Genomic DNA, 17,278 nt, shown 5'->3' with positions numbered 1-17,278 from the left:
TATTGTAGACTTCATTCAGGTATTTGGCTGTGAGAAGTTGGCATAGTAGAGTCCTTCAGAGAGTCAAAAATACTCTTAAGTTTGAAATGAAACAGCTTTCTAAGTCTTGAGGTGGGGTCTGAGGTTGCAAACTGCAGAGCATGAGCTACTCTAGTACAAAAATCTGCAAGTAGAAGTAAATGCTACTTATTTTAAGCTTTTACTGTTGTGTTACACTCAGCTACAGACTTGGAACAATCAGGCTTTCAGTAGAACCTGTGAAAGAATAGGATTTCATGGGATTGCAGAAGAAAATAAGAGTGCATTCTGTAGACAAATTCATCTTTTGGGGTGATCTGGATAACTTCAGAATTTACAGTAACCATGCAGAAGAGCTTTTCTCAGAAATGTTTTGATACGTAGCCGTCTTTATACAAAACATGCCAAAAATCATCTGGATTGTGGTTTATGGATGTCTGTATAATCTTCCTTTCTTCATTCAGATCGACTCGCTGGCAGGAATGGCCTCTCTTAGTTTAGGTGGCTCAGCTGCTCCCCACACCCAGAGCATGCAAGGCTTCCCTCCAAACTTGGGCTCTGCATTCAGTACTCCTCAGTCACCAGCAAAAGCCTTCCCACCTCTTTCCACCCAGAACCAGACAACCGGTTTCAGTGGCATCGGAGGACTTTCCTCACAGCTTCCAGGTACTGCTCTTCGGGTGGAGTGGTTTGTTTTTGACATGGCACAGCTAAGGCACTGTTGTTGCTGTGGTTGGAAATAGTGAATGTGACAGCTCACCCCTTAAGGGAGGGTTGGGTGCTTCCTTCCCTTTAGGGGTGGGAAGTCACACTGGACAAACAGCTGTGTCATAGGGAAGGGAGTTACACTCCAATATGGAGTGAGGAGTCCTCACTCCTGGGTCATTGCTGAAACAGTACTTCAGAGTGTTGGAGCTGCAATAGGTAAAATGTTTGAGTCAAGAGGATGAGTGTTTTGACAAATATAGCAGCCTTATTTTAGGATGGGACTGGGATGAAGAACTGCTTATGTTAAAACTGCTTGATGTTAGACAGCAATGAGGCTGTAAAGCTCTGAGTTCTTGGAGATGACATGTGCTAGGAGGAGTAGTAAGTGGATACTGTGAGGGTGCAATGAGATGACCAATTGCTTGTTTTCAGTAAGTGGTTTGCTTTTCAGTAGGTGGTCTTACTACGGGTAGCCTGACTGGCATAGGAACTGGAGCCCTGGGCCTTCCTGCAGTGAACAATGACCCATTCGTGCAAAGGAAGCTGAGCACATCTGGACTGAACCAGCCTACATTCCAGCAGAGTAAGATGAAACCTTGTAAGTGGTAGTGTTGTCTGTGGCTGTGAAGTGTGGCTGTGGTCTGCAGTTAATCTCTGTTTCCTTCAGGGGAAGCTTGGATCTGTAGGTGGTAAATGTTAAAGTGTGGCTCTTGTATTATTATATTAGTCTGAAAAAGGTGCTTCTAAACATGTATCTTAATAATAATCCCAAATGTCTGGGGGTGGGGAGTGTTAAAAAAAAGGGCCCATTAGCATAAAAATAGAATGTGCTATGGATTTGCATGAATAGTGTGTGTCTGTCCTTTTTCTGCTGTGCTGTGTTTTGAACAAAAGTGTTGTCCTGCTCTTGGCAGAGAATTGTATGTGCGTGGTACCAGGGTGTTTTTTGTTTTGTTTGTAACAAGGTTAAACCTGGGTAAGGAGCTTTTGCAGCAGAGAACTTGACAGGTGAAGCAGTTAAATAGACTGCAACATTGGATACAAATAAGACAAAAAGCTGGTGGAAAGATAGTTTTTTAAAGGAATCATCAGGTTCATAACACTAAGCCATTATCTTTAACTCATTTATGCAGCATGCTCACAGTGAGATGCTGAAGCAGTCAAATGGTCAGGAAGCACAGCCATATGCTAAACCTTCCACATTGCTGTTGCAGAGGAGTAATCAGAGAAGCTGTATGCAATAACAGCAGAGTTACCCATCTCTACAGATGTACAGTGGAGGTGGCTGTAATCATCATTGGTTTATATTCTGGGTCTTGAGCATTCAATAGAAACTTGTTGGAAGCTCACTGGCTGGCCTGAAAGTTTGTGTGCAAGTTCGTGTGCATGTTCATGTTGTGTAGCATGCTTTATTCTAGACTGTTCTGCATTCAGTTATTTAGTTATCAGCTGAAGTTAGCTGGGGATGCACTGGGTTCTAGGAGTAGGGCACTGTGAGGTTAATGCTATCTTCGGATGCAGTTTTTTAAAATAAATATAGCATATTGAAAACAGATTTTTAAATAGCAATTCCTGTCTACTGGGAAGGTTAAATATCCTGCTCTTCAAAAGAACTAGCAGTTCTTTATAGATTGGTGGAAGAGTTGAACAGGTCTAGGTGATATCCTGACTGTCTGGAGTTGTCCTGAGTATGATACCTATTCCTTTTTTTTAACAGCTGACTTATCTCAGGTGTGGCCAGAGGCTAATCAGCACTTTAGCAAAGAAATAGATGATGAGGCAAACAGCTACTTCCAGCGTATTTACAACCATCCACCACACCCAACCATGTCTGTGGATGAGGTGAGTTCCCTTCTGTAGCAGTTGCAGCCCCTGTCCAGAGACTTGCAATAAAGTGGGTCATAATTATTCCTTCATGTATTACTTTTAGTGGGAAATAATAAAGGGCTCCTGGTGGATGATGCAGCTTTGCTTTTTTGCTTGGTTGAAGTTGTTTTCACAGTGAACTTGCAGTTGTTCATTACACTCAGCTTTGACTTGTCTGGATTGAAGACTTCAGATGTCTAATTAACACTCCTAAAATGCTAAGTGGGAAGGATTCTGTGTGGTGTGGAAGCTTTATTGTTGGAAATAAGTGCTAGAGTGCTTTTAAATAGTCTATATAAATTATCTTAAATGTATTTGGTCTTAAACTATGTAAAAATTACTACAAGATCTAGATATATGAAAGTGTCGTAAGTTCTACCTTCTGAGCTTTTGATAATTATTTTTGTTAGTCTCTATGAGAGTAATTATTGGTCTGATGTACTTCCTCTTTGAAGTACTTCAAATTTACTTTAATATATTTGACAGTTATAAATAATGGAAGACACAACATTAATTTTAATTTTTCTAATTTGTAAGTAATGGCGTAGGCGGTCACAAAAAAGTTTTGCGTGAAGACAGTTGCTTTAAAAGAGAACTAAAGTCTGAAGAGGAAGCTGGTTGTAGTGATGTAGTGTCTGGCTGCTGTCTAAAATGAAGCAGTTACTTTGTGGTTGTGGTAGCACAACGTACCTTTGTAGTTAAAACACTCATGAAATGTGAACAGGGGAAGGGCTGAAATAAAGCAAATCTGTTGGTAACAATTTCCAATTTCTTTGCAGGTCTTGGAAATGCTGCAGAGGTTTAAGGACTCGAACATTAAACGGGAACGAGAAGTGTTTAACTGTATGCTGAGGAACTTGTTTGAGGAATATCGTTTCTTCCCCCAGTACCCAGATAAAGAGCTGCACATTACAGCCTGTCTCTTCGGGGGCATCATAGAGAAAGGACTGGTTACTTATATGGCATTGGGCCTGGCCCTGCGCTATGTTCTTGAAGCCTTACGAAAGCCTTTTGCATCCAAAATGTACTATTTTGGTATTGCTGCACTAGATAGATTTAAAAATAGGTGAGTGTGGGTTTGGTACACTTCTAATAGTGCCTGTATTGTCTTGTGAACCTTGAACCTGCTCTAATCGTGCAGTACAGGATGGCACAGCTCAGCTTTGGGATTTTTTCAAAGATATAGTGACTTGAAACAAAATGTGTGAATGTGCTAGTTAAAGGGTAACCTTTCTAAATTAAAATGTTCAGTGTGACACCTGTAGAAATGGGAGGAAAACTGAGATGCTGAAATTACTTAGACTCTATAAAAATCAGTGAAGTGTTGAATTAGATGAAGTAACTAACAGCTTGTTAGACATGCGGTGAATGTAATTACTCTTCACAGGTGCTTTCCAGTGGAGTGCCATTTGCACTGTTCATTACTGAAGGACTGACTCTAGAACTTTGCTTTTACACAGAAATGTATGGCTAAAAAATCTCAGAAAAAGTTCCTTCTCAAAACTTCTTATGAATTGCAGATAGAAAAGATTCTGGGTGTGAAATGTGCTCTGGTTTGCTGTTTAAAATGCACTGAACCAGACTACAAATAACTTACCCAGTAATCTTCTTGCAAACACTGGATATAAGTGCAGTTGTGTACTAGGTCAGAAGTATAGAGATGTAGGAAAAGATGAGTTGCTGTGAATAAATCTTGTGCTTTGATGTTAAATTAATTCATATAAAATAGATTTTGCAGCAAAAAATATTTTGTAGGAAATGCTTTGTTTATAGCACAGCTGCTGTAAGGAGTCCAGAAGTAATTATTTGGTGCAGTATGGGAATGACATAGGTGATAGTTGTTTCTGTCTACTACTGTTTGTGATGTGGGCTTATGCTTCTGACTAATGCATGTTTTGTCTTACAGATTGAAGGACTATCCCCAGTATTGTCAGCACTTGGCTTCTATTAGTCACTTTATACAGTTCCCACATCATTTACAGGAGGTGAGTGTGTCTGTAAGCAACACTAACTTTCTATGATGTTAAATTCTTTAGAGCAAATTTTGGTTTTCCTTTGGAAAAGCAGTCTCATCTGTGGTGATTTTAGACCATGTTACACCCACAGAATAAAATGCCTTTTCTTAAAGGTTTTGCTCTGGGGTAGAGTGGGTGAGTGAAGGTGCCTTTCCTGCCTCCATGAATCTGTTTGGGTTGCTTATGTTGAAACAGCTACCTGAATATAACTGCATAATCAACCAATGCATGCATGTCCATGCATGAAGGTTTTAAAATGCCTCAGTGTATTCATATTCCAGTCCCTTAAAGATTTGGAGTTTTAGTCTAAAATAGAGGTCATTTAGCTGGCTTTATACAGTTTCATACTTAGACTTGATAAAATAGTACAGGAAAAATTTCTTTCCTGAAGGTCTGAGAGCCATGGGAATACCTTGTTGTCCAAAACAGTGTTCATCACATGGTGTCTGCCTTGAATGTGCTTTTATTGGCAGAAGTACAGAAAAACTGATCCCAGTGGCAGAGCTTAAGAGCATGAGCTAAATAAGGAAAAATGTTTGGCTCTACATTAAGGTAGAGGCTCACACCCGAAGCTACAAAGTCCAGCAGCAGTCTTGGTTTCACTAACAGCTTTCAGACTGTACCCCTTAAATGACAGTCTGATGTTTCCAGTTTCTGGGGAAATGTATAGCAGTGGGGAAGAAGCTAATATTCTAGTGTGGAACTATCTATTTAGAAAATATCTAAAAGTTGGCTCTTTCTGAACTGTGGTTTTGCTTATTAATGGTGAGCTGCAGACTATCTAGCTGTCAGAGTCCTTGCAAAAGACTTCTTACCTGCTTTGTAGCCTGCTTCTTGATATTCACACATTGTTCTTAGCCTCTTTCTCCTTTTTTGTTCTGCTGTTCTAGGCTTGGAGGGATAGGGATGGAGTTTTTTAGGTAGTGCTCTGTAAAATATTAAACATGTTAGGTCTTGTGAAGCTTGACATTAATTTGTTGCGGCCAGAGGCAGAGCTTGAGGCTTCTCTACAGTAAGAAAGTCCATAGTGACAGGATGTGCTTTTTCAGGGTGTACAGTTGTATTTAGAGATTCCTTTATGGCAAGACTGTCAAATATTTTAATGATTGTTGGCAAACTTTTATATTGCTCATGCTGAAAATCAGCCTGTAGTTGTGTTGCTGCATGTGAAATTTTGTATGTGCTTGCTCACCCTATTTTAGTACATAGAATATGGACAGCAATCCAGAGATCCTCCTGTGAAGATGCAGGGTTCAATCACCACCCCTGGAAGTATTGCACTTGCCCAGGCTCAGGCCCAGGCCCAGGTTCCAGCAAAAGCTCCTCTTGCTGGCCAAGTCAGCACTATAGTGACCACCTCAACCACCACCACTGTTGCAAAAACCATTACGATCACCCGACCAACTGGAGTCAGCTTCAAGAAAGATGTGCCGGTGAGCATTGTGTCATTGTGCCCTTCCCAGAGGGGCAGGTGCTGCTCTGGACTAAGTACATACAGACAGAATCTGTTTTAATTTGTGTACTACAGATTTTCAAACTCTGATCCTTATTTTGGATTTAAAACATGTAACCTTTTAAAGTATGGCCAGCATTTTTCTAGAGAGAAGGGGTTTTTCATCATTAAACTACCCAATTACTTTGGAGTCAAGTTGAAATGTGTTCTTGAGGCTGTAATTATAAAGACAATTACAGAAACATCATTTCTGTTAATGACTTGCAACAGGACTCTTAAAATAGTTGGCAGCTGCTATTCTGCCTGGGTCTTAAGAACACTTGCTGCACACATCTGACACACTTCTAACTGCATTAGGTTTTTCATGTCTTTGGTAACTTGTGTAATCAGCTCTGAAGCTTGTCAGAGTTATTACAGGGTTGGCAGATAGATAGATAGATAGAATTGGCTATTGCACGCAAAGTTTTGGGGCGCCTGTCTTTCTACCTGGGACTGTCTTTGAATAGGTCTTTGCAAGGAGGCAAAAGCCAAACGCAGCTGAAAGTGTGAACACAGTTAGGGGGACAGTCAATAGTGTAGCTATTAATGTCTTTCACACCTGATGACATCATGTAGAAACTTGTTACTTGGAGGTGTTTGTTTTCCCATTTAAAATCCAGTCAGGATTGATACTGAAAACTGCATCACCTTTTCCCTTAATGGCAGTGTACCAGGTGCTAAACCCTGGGGTCCAGACCTGCAGCTGTAGGGACGAGGGTCACATTCTGTTGACTTAAGCTGGCAACTCAGAATGAGAACCTGGTCTCAGAATGAACCTCTGGGATTTCTCCTTCCCAAATCAGCACTGAAGTGCTCCCTGAGACTCCCTGCTGTGTTAAGTGCTGCTCACTATTGTGTTGCGATTTTTCTCCAAGCTATAATTGTACACAGGCTTAAAGGCCTAAAGGGTGCCATTGCAGTTGCACCTATTTTATGTGCATGTAGAGGCTTTTTCTACAGCAGCATTCTTCTGCTGAGTATTGATCATCATTTTTAGAATTAAAAAATCACTTGGCTCCTTCAGAGTGCTGCTGAAAATGAATCTGAGACAGTAGATGTCCCCTGATAAAGCTCAATTCTATTTTTGCTTGACAGAACAGAGCAAAAGTTTACTTTGATGTCACCTCTAGGTATTGTTTATGCTTAACTTCTTGTTCTCCCTCCAGCCTTCCATTAATACTACCAACATTGATACGCTGTTAGTAGCAACAGATCAAACAGAGAGGATTGTGGAACCTCCAGAGAATGTCCAGGAAAAAATTGCTTTCATCTTCAATAATCTGTCTCAGTCAAATATGACGCAGAAGGCAAGTATGAAAGAATGCTAGTTGAGTCCTTACTGGTTGACCAGATCTTTGGATAATGAGACACTGATTTCAAACGCTTCTTTTTTTGTAGAAAAACAACCTTAGTGTTAGAATCAGTTGACTGACCATAAACTGCATGTTGGTCAGAGCTGACCCCAGAAGGTTTTGATTATCTTCTTATCTGTTCTGTGGTGTGCTTTGTCTTTGGTTTGAGCACAGGTGGAAGAATTGAAGGAAACAGTGAAAGAAGAGTTCATGCCTTGGGTATCACAGTATCTTGTGATGAAAAGAGTCAGTATTGAACCTAACTTTCACAGCTTGTATTCAAACTTCCTTGACACGCTTAAGAATCCAGAGTTTAATAAAATGGTTCTGAATGAAACGTACAGAAATATCAAGGTGAGTAGTGTAAGCTTTCTACTGGCAGCACAGGAATGTGCTGTTCTCCTCATGCTATTTGTTTGTGTGGTGCTGATTCTCAAATACAGAATATAATTCAAAAATATTCTTTCTAGCTTACCATTAAACCTAAAGATTAGGAATACTAGGATTCTTTTCAGTTAGGAACGTATGAAAGACTTAAATTGTGTAACAGGAGGGCAAATTTGCATTTGAACTAATTTATGTAGGTGGACTTCAAATTTGTGTGAGGTTTGCAAATTATAACCCAAGAGAAAATTGTTTATGGTCTAGTTGTTTTCTGTGGAGGAAAGTGCAAAGATAGAAAATGACACTGCTCTTTTGGCCCAAGAGGAATAGGGGGGGAAATTGTGTGTTTAGAAAATGGGGGTGTAAAAGGCAAAATTTCATGGAGGGCTAAGATAATGTGGGAGGAGGAAGCAATAGCCCAGAAGTGATGACCAGATGAAACAAGTTTGTAAAGAATGCACTATTTTTAAACCTGTTGGTGGAATTTCCTGACCACCATGGGTTACGCTGTAGTGCAAAAGCATCTCCTGGCTCTTGAGAATACAGCTGACCCTGCTCTGTTCAGCTGATGTTCCTCTGGAGTTTAGGAACAGAACTAACAGCAGAATACTTGTTTTATGATTTATGACATGTGACATGATTTATGTTTTGACATGACAATGAGATGGTTTCCCTGGAAGGTTAAACTGTAGCCGTCAGGTCTGTGATGAGGCATTAAGAGGAAGCACAAGTTGCACTCAGCTATGGGAGTAGTTGTAACAGTCTCAACAGAGTAAATGGTAAGGTCTGGGAAAACATAATCCTCTTTTTCTGATCCTTTTAAAGAAAGGAATTCTGTAGTCATTACAGTGCAGATCTGCAGGGTGCTGCCTTGAAGTGAAAGCTGTTCAAGTATCTTTGTAATGTGACTGAAGCTCAGAACTTAATGTTCTAAAACTTTGCCTTCATTCAGATCAGCTCTTGGATTTGGAGTCTGGTTATCTGCTGCTTGTTGCTTGAGATGCCTTTTTTTGTTCTTTGTTAGGTGCTATTGACATCAGATAAAGCTGCAGCCAACTTCTCAGACCGTTCCTTGTTAAAGAACCTTGGTCACTGGCTGGGAATGATAACGATGGCTAAAAATAAGCCCATCTTGCACACGGTGAGCTTCTGTCTTTACAGATTGCCTTGGCATGAATTGGTATACTGTTATGCAGTAGCATAGGCTATTTGGGAAATCTTACCACCTTTCTGGTGCCTCTTTTATATGCCAAGTACAAAGTATGACTCCAGAGTTGGTTATTTAACACTTCTAAATATTTTTTTAATATCAGAAGAGTTAGTAGCTAAATTTATTTTGGCAAAAGCTTGTTAATCCATGTAAAAATGTAGATCTATAAATCTTTGTTCAAAAAGTAGCTGCTGCTTAGCAGTCTGTAAAATTCAAGGGCTGTCTTGACTCAGCCTTATCTGTATCTGAAAAGGAAGCAGTGTATTAGTGGAATTGTGCAGTGTGTTTGCTGTTTTCTCTACCTTCATTCCCACTTCAATTGTTTTTCAGGATTTGGATGTGAAGTCACTACTACTGGAAGCATATGTTAAGGGACAGCAGGAATTGCTTTATGTAGTGCCATTTGTTGCCAAAGTCTTAGAATCCAGTGTCAGGAGTGTGGTAAGTGTCTTTGTACAGACAGAATTATTGCTCAAATGGCAAAATATTGCAGGAGGTAATAAGCTTTTGTCACAAAATGAAAACTGATTGAATTCAGTGGAGAGAAAGAAAAGGGATATAGAAGCATGAAGTCAAGGAGTGCTCCTTGTGTGGAGGGAAAGTACATGGCCATGCATTTTTAATAGATGGTGTTAGCTGAAATGTACTGTGGTATCCCTGAACAGAACTCCATTGAGAAATGGAAGGATGCCATTGAAGAGATCCTAGGATATATTTATTCCTAGTTTGGTTTTTTTTTTGCTCCCACCCACTTTGATCCTGATCAGCTAGTCAGTTCTGCTTGACATTGATCTGATCTTTCAAGAAGGACCAGGTCATTGTGTTTCCAGTTTTTCACTGAAATTCCTAATGTATTTCTAGTTATACTGAATTACTGGAATAATTATTACTAAAATACTAATTCTACTCTAATCACAGCTGTACAAAGGTTTCCATGGCTGTATGCACACATAGCTGCTTGTGTTTCAAACATTTCCAGTCATAAACTATCCAGACGATGCAAGAAGTTTCTGTAATCCTGCTCTCTTCTTTCTCTTGTAGGTCTTCAGGCCTCCAAACCCATGGACAATGGCCATTATGAATGTTTTAGCTGAGCTACATCAGGAACATGATCTAAAAGTAAATTTCTGGGGTTTTTTTCTGTAACTTCTGAGTGTAAGGTTTTATTGACATACTACTCAAGAAGGATGTTGTAAGGGACTAAGCAGTCCTTCTCACTGCTTTACCATGGGGAGATTGCTTGGGCATTGCTTTATTTGGTAGAACTTGGATGAAACTCTTCTCCATGAGGTCAGCATCAAGATAGTTAACTAATCCTCAGTCATTGTTAGTGTCTGAAAGGGAGGGGTGGTATTAGAATGGGGAGTTTGGGAGTCAGGTAGCTCAGTAGATGTTTTGGGTATTTTCCTTGTGACATGACCTAAACTAGAGTTGTTTTGCAGTTGAATCTGAAGTTTGAGATTGAGGTGCTCTGCAAGAATCTTGCACTAGACATCAATGAGCTGAAACCTGGAAGTCTCCTGAAAGATAAGGATCGTCTGAAAAATCTGGATGAGCAGCTGTCTGCTCCAAAGAAGGATGTGAAGCAGCCAGAAGAGCTACCACCCATCACAACAACCAGTGAGTACATCTCATAGAATCCAGAACCACATTGTTACAAGTTCAAATAAGACAGGTTTTGCTATCACAAAATAAAATATGAAGCTACATATGCTGTTGTAATATTCCTGAGTGTTTGGGAGCACTTCGGTAGTTTTGTAAGAAACAGGTCTACAGAGTTTGGAGATAGGAAGGGAATGGAAGCCATCATGAGGACTAATTCTGTATTATGTTTGTGTAGCAACTCCTTAGACTCCCTCCTATTAACAATAGACCAGGTGCTAAAACTGTCATAATAAACAGCTCTCTTAAAATGTACTGAAGCTACTTTGGTACTAATTGTTAGGCAGATGGAGAATGAAAGTTGCTTGGTAAGTTTAGGAGGTTTCATGATCAAACTGCAAACCTTATATTTCTAAGTTGTTTTCTGGTTTAAATAAGAATTATATCCTTGTTTTATAAGCAGTTGCTTTTCACTAGTGTCTCAATACAAACCTACTTGTGTTCTCCAGCTGCTTCTACAACTCCAGCTACCAGCACCACATGTACAGCCACGGTTCCTCCACAGCCCCAGTACAGTTACCATGACATCAACGTCTATTCTTTAGGAGGGTTGGCTCCACACATTACCTTAAATCCAACGGTAAGTTTTACAGCTGATTTAGGTTACTATCTTACAGCCATGGTTGATGCAGATCTCAGCTGGTGGGAGCTATCAGGATTTCAGTATAAAAAGAGCTTCTGTGCTCCTTTTGTTCAGTTAGCAGCTCAGCTCTTAAGTCAATCTTGGCATTGTTACTCAGCTGCAACTTGGTTAGAAAAACAATAATTTGTTCTGGTTTCAGATTTATCAAATACTGTAATAGCTGCATGAAGAACATGGGAGTACTGCACACGCTATGACAGTGCACTTATGAGTCATTGAGAAAATGCAGGTGTTTGGGGTAGGTGGGGTTCCAGTTCATTCTCTCACCTCTCCTAATGCCCTGCAGATTCCGCTGTTCCAAGCGCACCCGCAGCTGAAGCAGTGCGTGCGGCAGGCGATCGAGCGTGCAGTGCAGGACCTCGTCCATCCTGTGGTGGACAGATCCATCAAGATTGCCATGACCACCTGTGAGCAGATAGTCAGGAAGGACTTCGCCCTGGATTCCGAGGAGTCCCGGATGCGTGTGGCCGCTCACCACATGATGAGGAATCTGACTGCTGGGATGGCCATGATTACCTGCAGGGAGCCTTTGCTGATGAGCATAGCTACCAACTTGAAAAATAGCTTTGCTACTGCACTGAGGGTAAGAGCCCCATCATTTGGAGTTTATATCCAACTTACTGGACTGTAGGCATCCAGCATTAGTAAATCAGTTCTCCACAATGTAGACTTGTTAACTAATTGTGTGGCTTAACTAACATGGGGATGAATTCACTGGGTAAAATTTTGTGACACTTGTAGAATTACAGTGAAAAAAAGTGTTGGGATTCCAGGTCAAACACCCTTAAACTGAGATGGTAGATCTTACTAAATGGCACACAAACTTCCTGGCTATCTTTTTATTTCACCCAGTGTTCTCTCCAGTTTAATCACATCATGGAAGCCTTGGAGGCTTGAAATTTCTGCAGGGTTTGTGGCAGAAAAGTGTGGAGGACTGAATTGATTTTGGTGATATCTTGGATTTTTTCAGCATGCATGCTCCAGGCAGATTTTATTTACTTGTGCTGTTAGCAGATAGGTAGTTTAGACTCTTCTGCACAGCTTGTGAATTCATTAGGTTTTCTAGAAGCTATTATCAGGTCTCTTAATGAAGCAAGTTTGAGCTAAACAGTGTGGACCAGCCTGTGAACTGCTGACCTCGACAGCAGCTACTACCCAGAATTCTTGCCATCAGTGTCAGCAACAGCCACAACAGCATAAGGATCTTGGAAAGATCAAGACACAGCTGTGCTTTCAGCAATTAGAAATTAATCAGGTTTTTTTATCCCTGAAGACATATGACATGGGTACAAATAGAGTTTTAATCCAAGGAAGTTTTTTAAGGGATAATTGTAGAAAACTTTTGTTGCAGAAAAGACTCTGTATGAGGCATCTCAAAATTCTTACCTGGCTTATTGTTATGAAATGGTTTAACAGAAATAGTACAATTTTCAGGAATTAATAGAAGAGCTGTTTACAGACAATGAAGTCCAAGTAAATGGGACAGGCTGCCTTTATAGATGTATCCCATTTCTAGTGGAAGTTGCTGCTTTGCACCCTGGAAAATAAGTGCATCTGTTCAGGGTTCTCATAAAGCAGACTCTGGGAAGGAAGGAAGAAAATCTGATTCCATATCAGAAAAGGAACCCACTGAAAAAGGCTTAGGACTGCTCTTTTGCACTGTTAGTGGTGCACCTTTATATCTTCCAGTTACAGCCTAGGAAGTAGAAAATCTTCTACTGTGGTGCAAAGTCTTCCCTGCATTAGCATCACTCTGTGTGTGTCTCTAAAGCAGGCCTTTATTTCTGTGCCCTGGAGATGGGTAGGTGGAGAAGATGGAGAACTCCTGCTGTTTTGTTCCTTGTTGAAAGTCTTTACTGTCGTCTTGCCTACATGTTTTATTCAAAACTATGCAAAATTAAATTTAATATTGTATATTCTATGGTAAGGGAGTGTGATCCTAAGAGCATTCCTTTTTATTGCTGGTGTTCTGTGTAAGCAGTGGTGCAGATTTTAAGGCTAGTTATATACAGGGAAATTTTATATTCTTCACTGATTATTGTGATTTTCAATAGGCAGCCTCCCCACAGCAGAGGGACATGATGGAGCAGGCAGCTGCCCAGCTAGCACAGGATAACTGTGAGCTTGCCTGCTGCTTTATCCAGAAGACAGCTGTGGAAAAAGCAGGCCCTGAGATGGACAAGAGGCTCGCAACTGTAAGTATGGGACTGTGGAAGAAGTATCCTATGTGCTCATACACATTCAGGTGGGTGTGTAAAATGCAGTGTGGTGTTTGTGTTTTTGGCAGGAATTTGAGCTCAGAAAGCATGCTAGGCAAGAGGGGCGTCGCTACTGCGATCCTGTTGTGTTAACGTACCAGGCTGAGCGGATGCCAGAACAGATCAGGTTAAAGGTGAGTTCTCTTCTGATGCTGCTCTTCTCTCCCTCCTGATAAGGAAAAGTGGATGGCACAGCATCAGCTGGGTAATCATGTATTGTTAGTCTTGCCTAACAGTGCAGCTGCCATTATTCTGATTAGTATGGAAACACATAAATACATTATTTCAAATTCTGTATTTATATAATTTTCTCAATTCCTTAATTCTCTGTTTCTTGTGCATTTCCTCTCACTGTTTTGTTGTCTGTATATTTTATTTTCTTTTGTCTCCTTTCTGTGTTCTTCCTTTAAAGTACATACCATGTCCTTTTCAGCAGAGCATTTCTCATTATTCAGTTATGTCTGTTTCTGGGAATGTGAGTTTCATTTTTAGAGCAAAATCCCCCTCTTAGGAGGTGTGGAATGAGAGGTAGGACCTCAGTGCAGAGCAGTTGCATCCTACTCGATGTCTAGCCACTTTGTTTAGGAGTAGCTACCTGCTACACAAGCTGCCGTCATTTTTTACTGCCTCGGTCTTATAAATGAGTTAAATGTCTGTTCCTTTTGTTGCAAAGGTTGGAGGTGTGGACCCAAAACAGCTGGCTGTTTATGAAGAGTTTGCACGAAATGTCCCTGGCTTCTTGCCCACCAATGACTTAACTCAGCCTACAGGATTCTTGGCTCAGCCTATGAAGGTAGAGGTTTCTGAATTAATCAGCTTGAGAGTACTATAGCCATTTTGGAGACTGTTGCAGAACTTGTATTTTTGTTAGAAGGACTCATAAGAGTCAAGTGTTTGTATTGTTGGGGGATAGCGCTTGAAAAAATGCATTTGTTCTAAAGGCAAAATAATGGTAGCATAAAACTTCCATCCAGTCTTGGGGATTTGTAACCCAAATTGGGACAAATTCTGCAGTTCAGGATTACTACATGTAGTAGTTTTAATTGCAGTGAAACTGTTTTTTAAAATCTCAGATTACTTTTGAAGGTCATGGATGGCAAGTCTGAATTTTAAGATAATTAACAAGTTTTTGTATGTGTACATAAGGCCTTACTGACAGAACAAGAGGGAATGGCTTCAAACTGAAAGAGGACAGGTTTAGATTAGGTGTTAGGAGGAATTTCTTCCCTGTGAGGGTGGTGAGGCACTGAAAGAGATTATCTGAAGAAGCTGTAGATGGCCCATCCCTGAAGTGTTCGAAGCCAGGTTGGGTGCGGTTTTAAACAACCTGCTCCAGTGGAAGATGTCCCAGCCCGTAGCAGGCTAGTTGAAACAAGATTATCTTTAAGGTCCTTCCAACCCAAACCATTCTGTGCTTCTGAAGGAGAATAGCCAGTCAGTCAGTATTTGAGTGTCACAAATGCAATCTTTGCAAAAATCACCGATTCTCACTTTCTCTTAAGCAGCAAGCTTGGGCTACAGATGATGTAGCACAAATTTATGACAAATGTATGACAGAACTGGAGCAGCACCTGCAATCCATTCCACACACCCTGGCCATGAATCCTCAAGTTCAAGCACTGCGTAGCCTCTTGGAGGCGGTGGTAGTGGCTCGGAACTCCCGGGATGCTATTGCTGCACTTGGACTACTGCAGAAGGTGAGTGTTGACAACTCATCTCTCTAATAGCTTGCTTCGAATTTACTACTGACCCAGCTCATGGATTGTCTTGCTGGTGACCTTGTTTCTTCATGCATCCTGTGGAACTTGCTAGGTGAACAGTACTGAACTGCTGTCTTTGGAAATCTGATAAATAAGACTGGGCAAGAGCCATTGTGTTCACGTAGGGTGTTGTTCACAGGGTTGAGACTGCTGTGGAAGAAGCAAGTGTACAGAATCCTGGGACTTAGTTTTGTTCAGATTTGGCAAGTAAAGACCTGTTGGAGTCCAGAGTGGTCTGATTTCAGGATGATTTGGAGGCTAAAAAGGAGTTTGAACTGCACTTGTTAGGTAGATAGTATTGAGCCTAGTACTAGATTTCTAGTGGCACATTTGGGGTTTATTTTGCAATAACTGATATATGACTATGCATCGTGGGTTGATGCTGGCCAGCTGCCCAACATCCATCCAGCTGCTCCCTCTTTTTTCTGCAGGATACAGAGAAAACACAGGGAAGACTAGATGATATTTGTTCAGATTATGACAGTTTGATAGGGAAAATAAAGGCCATTTGCACAAATGAAACTAAAATCTCTACTTCCCATCAGCAGGGAGATGTCCAGCTACTCTTCACAAAGCAGGGCTTCAGCGCATGTGACATTTGCCTGAAAAGGCAAACATCAGAACCATGAATGCTCTTTTTCATCCTCCTTTCCCCAAGCTTTTATTGCTGAACATGATGTCATATGGTATAGAACATCCCTTTATTCAATTTGGGTCAGCTGTCCTGGCTGTGTTGGTTTCCAGCCTCTTGTCCATCCCCAGCCTATCTACTGGTGGAGGAAACAGAGGGGGAAAGAAAAAGCCTTGATCCTGTGCTAGTGCTGCTCAGCAACTGGCAAAACTGTGTTGTGTTTTCAACACTGTTTCAGCACAGATCCTAAGCACAGCACCATATGGGCTGCTATAAAGCAAATTAACTCCATCCCAGCCAGAATTTGTAGGCTGTACCAGTGGGAAGTGTTGCAGTGAGCTCTGTGATCTGAGCTGGCATCAGTGCCTGTGTAGTAGTGTAGAACAAGTGACAGACATAGAGCAAAATCCACTTGAGAATAGTGTAAGGATACTGAGCTGTCTGCATGAGGATCCAGGAACAGTGCCAAAACAGAGGTAGCCGAGAGCTGGAGGGAGACTCTTCGTTTTTGTCTGCTAATGCTTTTGCCTATTAAAGGATCCAGTCCTGACTAGAACTTGACCAAATAAATTGTGTTGTCTGTGTAAAACTCATCCTCCATTTGCTGTAGACTAACACAGATACATCTCTGAGTGTTGCAGCTCTTTTTCTAAGGAAGCCGCTCCCTTACCTCTGGCAGGCTCTGTAAATATTTTCTCAGGTAGATTTCCATGAGCTGTATGCAGAATTGCTTGAGGAGCATTGACTTAAGGAGACTGCAGCACAAAGTAACACAGTCTGTCATGGTATTTGGTGCACATAAAAAGCTAGTGGGGCATAGAGAGACCTGTAGGTTTGTTTCTGATAGCACAGCTGTGTACAGTGCATGTATAGATGCCATAGTAGCTGGTAAAATCTCACACAGTCTTACCAAGAGGTCAGCACAATTAAATTTTTCATGTCTTCTGGTGATAACTCTTGCTGATGTAATGTGCAGAAGATTTGGAAGCGGACTGGTTTTTTCCTCTGCTAACAGGTTGCATCTATTCTAGGCTGTAGAGGGCTTGCTGGATGCCACCAGTGGGGCTGACGCTGACCTCCTGCTCCGCTACCGTGAGTGTCACCTGCTGGTGCTGAAGGCTCTGCAGGATGGCCGTGCCTATGGATCTCCATGGTGTAACAAACAAATCACTAGGTCAGTTACAAGGCAACAAGAACACTGATGTAGCTTTGACCATCTTTTGGGAGTTCCTGTATTACTCTGAATTTTCTGCCTGTTAATATTTTGCTTTGGTGCAAT

The 17,278-nt window shown here is 41.1% G+C and overlaps 1 protein-coding gene across 8 annotated transcripts in view; it reads left to right on the top strand.

Moving 5' to 3' along the window:
* Positions 1–17,278, top strand: part of CNOT1 (CCR4-NOT transcription complex subunit 1) — a 54,578-nt gene that overhangs the window by 26,569 nt on the left and 10,731 nt on the right. For 3 of the 8 annotated variants that reach the window (XR_014616507.1, XM_084215338.1, XM_084215334.1), the window contains exons 18-36: positions 483–684; positions 1,178–1,324; positions 2,444–2,568; positions 3,372–3,658; positions 4,499–4,577; positions 5,810–6,040; positions 7,266–7,406; positions 7,626–7,805; positions 8,860–8,976; positions 9,376–9,486; positions 10,087–10,164; positions 10,488–10,665; positions 11,157–11,287; positions 11,637–11,933; positions 13,405–13,545; positions 13,638–13,742; positions 14,282–14,401; positions 15,111–15,305; positions 17,031–17,173. Coding sequence is in view for 7 of the 8 variants with exons in the window: in XM_084215338.1 (XP_084071464.1) it covers positions 483–684; positions 1,178–1,324; positions 2,444–2,568; positions 3,372–3,658; positions 4,499–4,577; positions 5,810–6,040; positions 7,266–7,406; positions 7,626–7,805; positions 8,860–8,976; positions 9,376–9,486; positions 10,087–10,164; positions 10,488–10,665; positions 11,157–11,287; positions 11,637–11,933; positions 13,405–13,545; positions 13,638–13,742; positions 14,282–14,401; positions 15,111–15,305; positions 17,031–17,173 (3,008 nt within the window). In the remaining variant the exon portion in view is untranslated. The remainder of the gene's footprint in view (positions 1–482; positions 685–1,177; positions 1,325–2,443; positions 2,569–3,371; positions 3,659–4,498; positions 4,578–5,809; positions 6,041–7,265; positions 7,407–7,625; positions 7,806–8,859; positions 8,977–9,375; positions 9,487–10,086; positions 10,165–10,487; positions 10,666–11,156; positions 11,288–11,636; positions 11,934–13,404; positions 13,546–13,637; positions 13,743–14,281; positions 14,402–15,110; positions 15,306–17,030; positions 17,174–17,278) is intronic. The other 5 variants (XM_084215339.1, XM_084215335.1, XM_084215336.1 and 2 more) reach the window with 4 other exon arrangements.

This window comes from Fringilla coelebs (genome assembly GCF_963513975.1).
Source record: "Fringilla coelebs genome assembly, chromosome: 14".
Taxonomy (NCBI): Eukaryota; Metazoa; Chordata; class Aves; order Passeriformes; family Fringillidae; genus Fringilla; species Fringilla coelebs.
The sequence above is the reverse complement of the archived record's forward strand: the minus strand, read 5'-3'. Positions and strand labels throughout refer to the sequence as shown.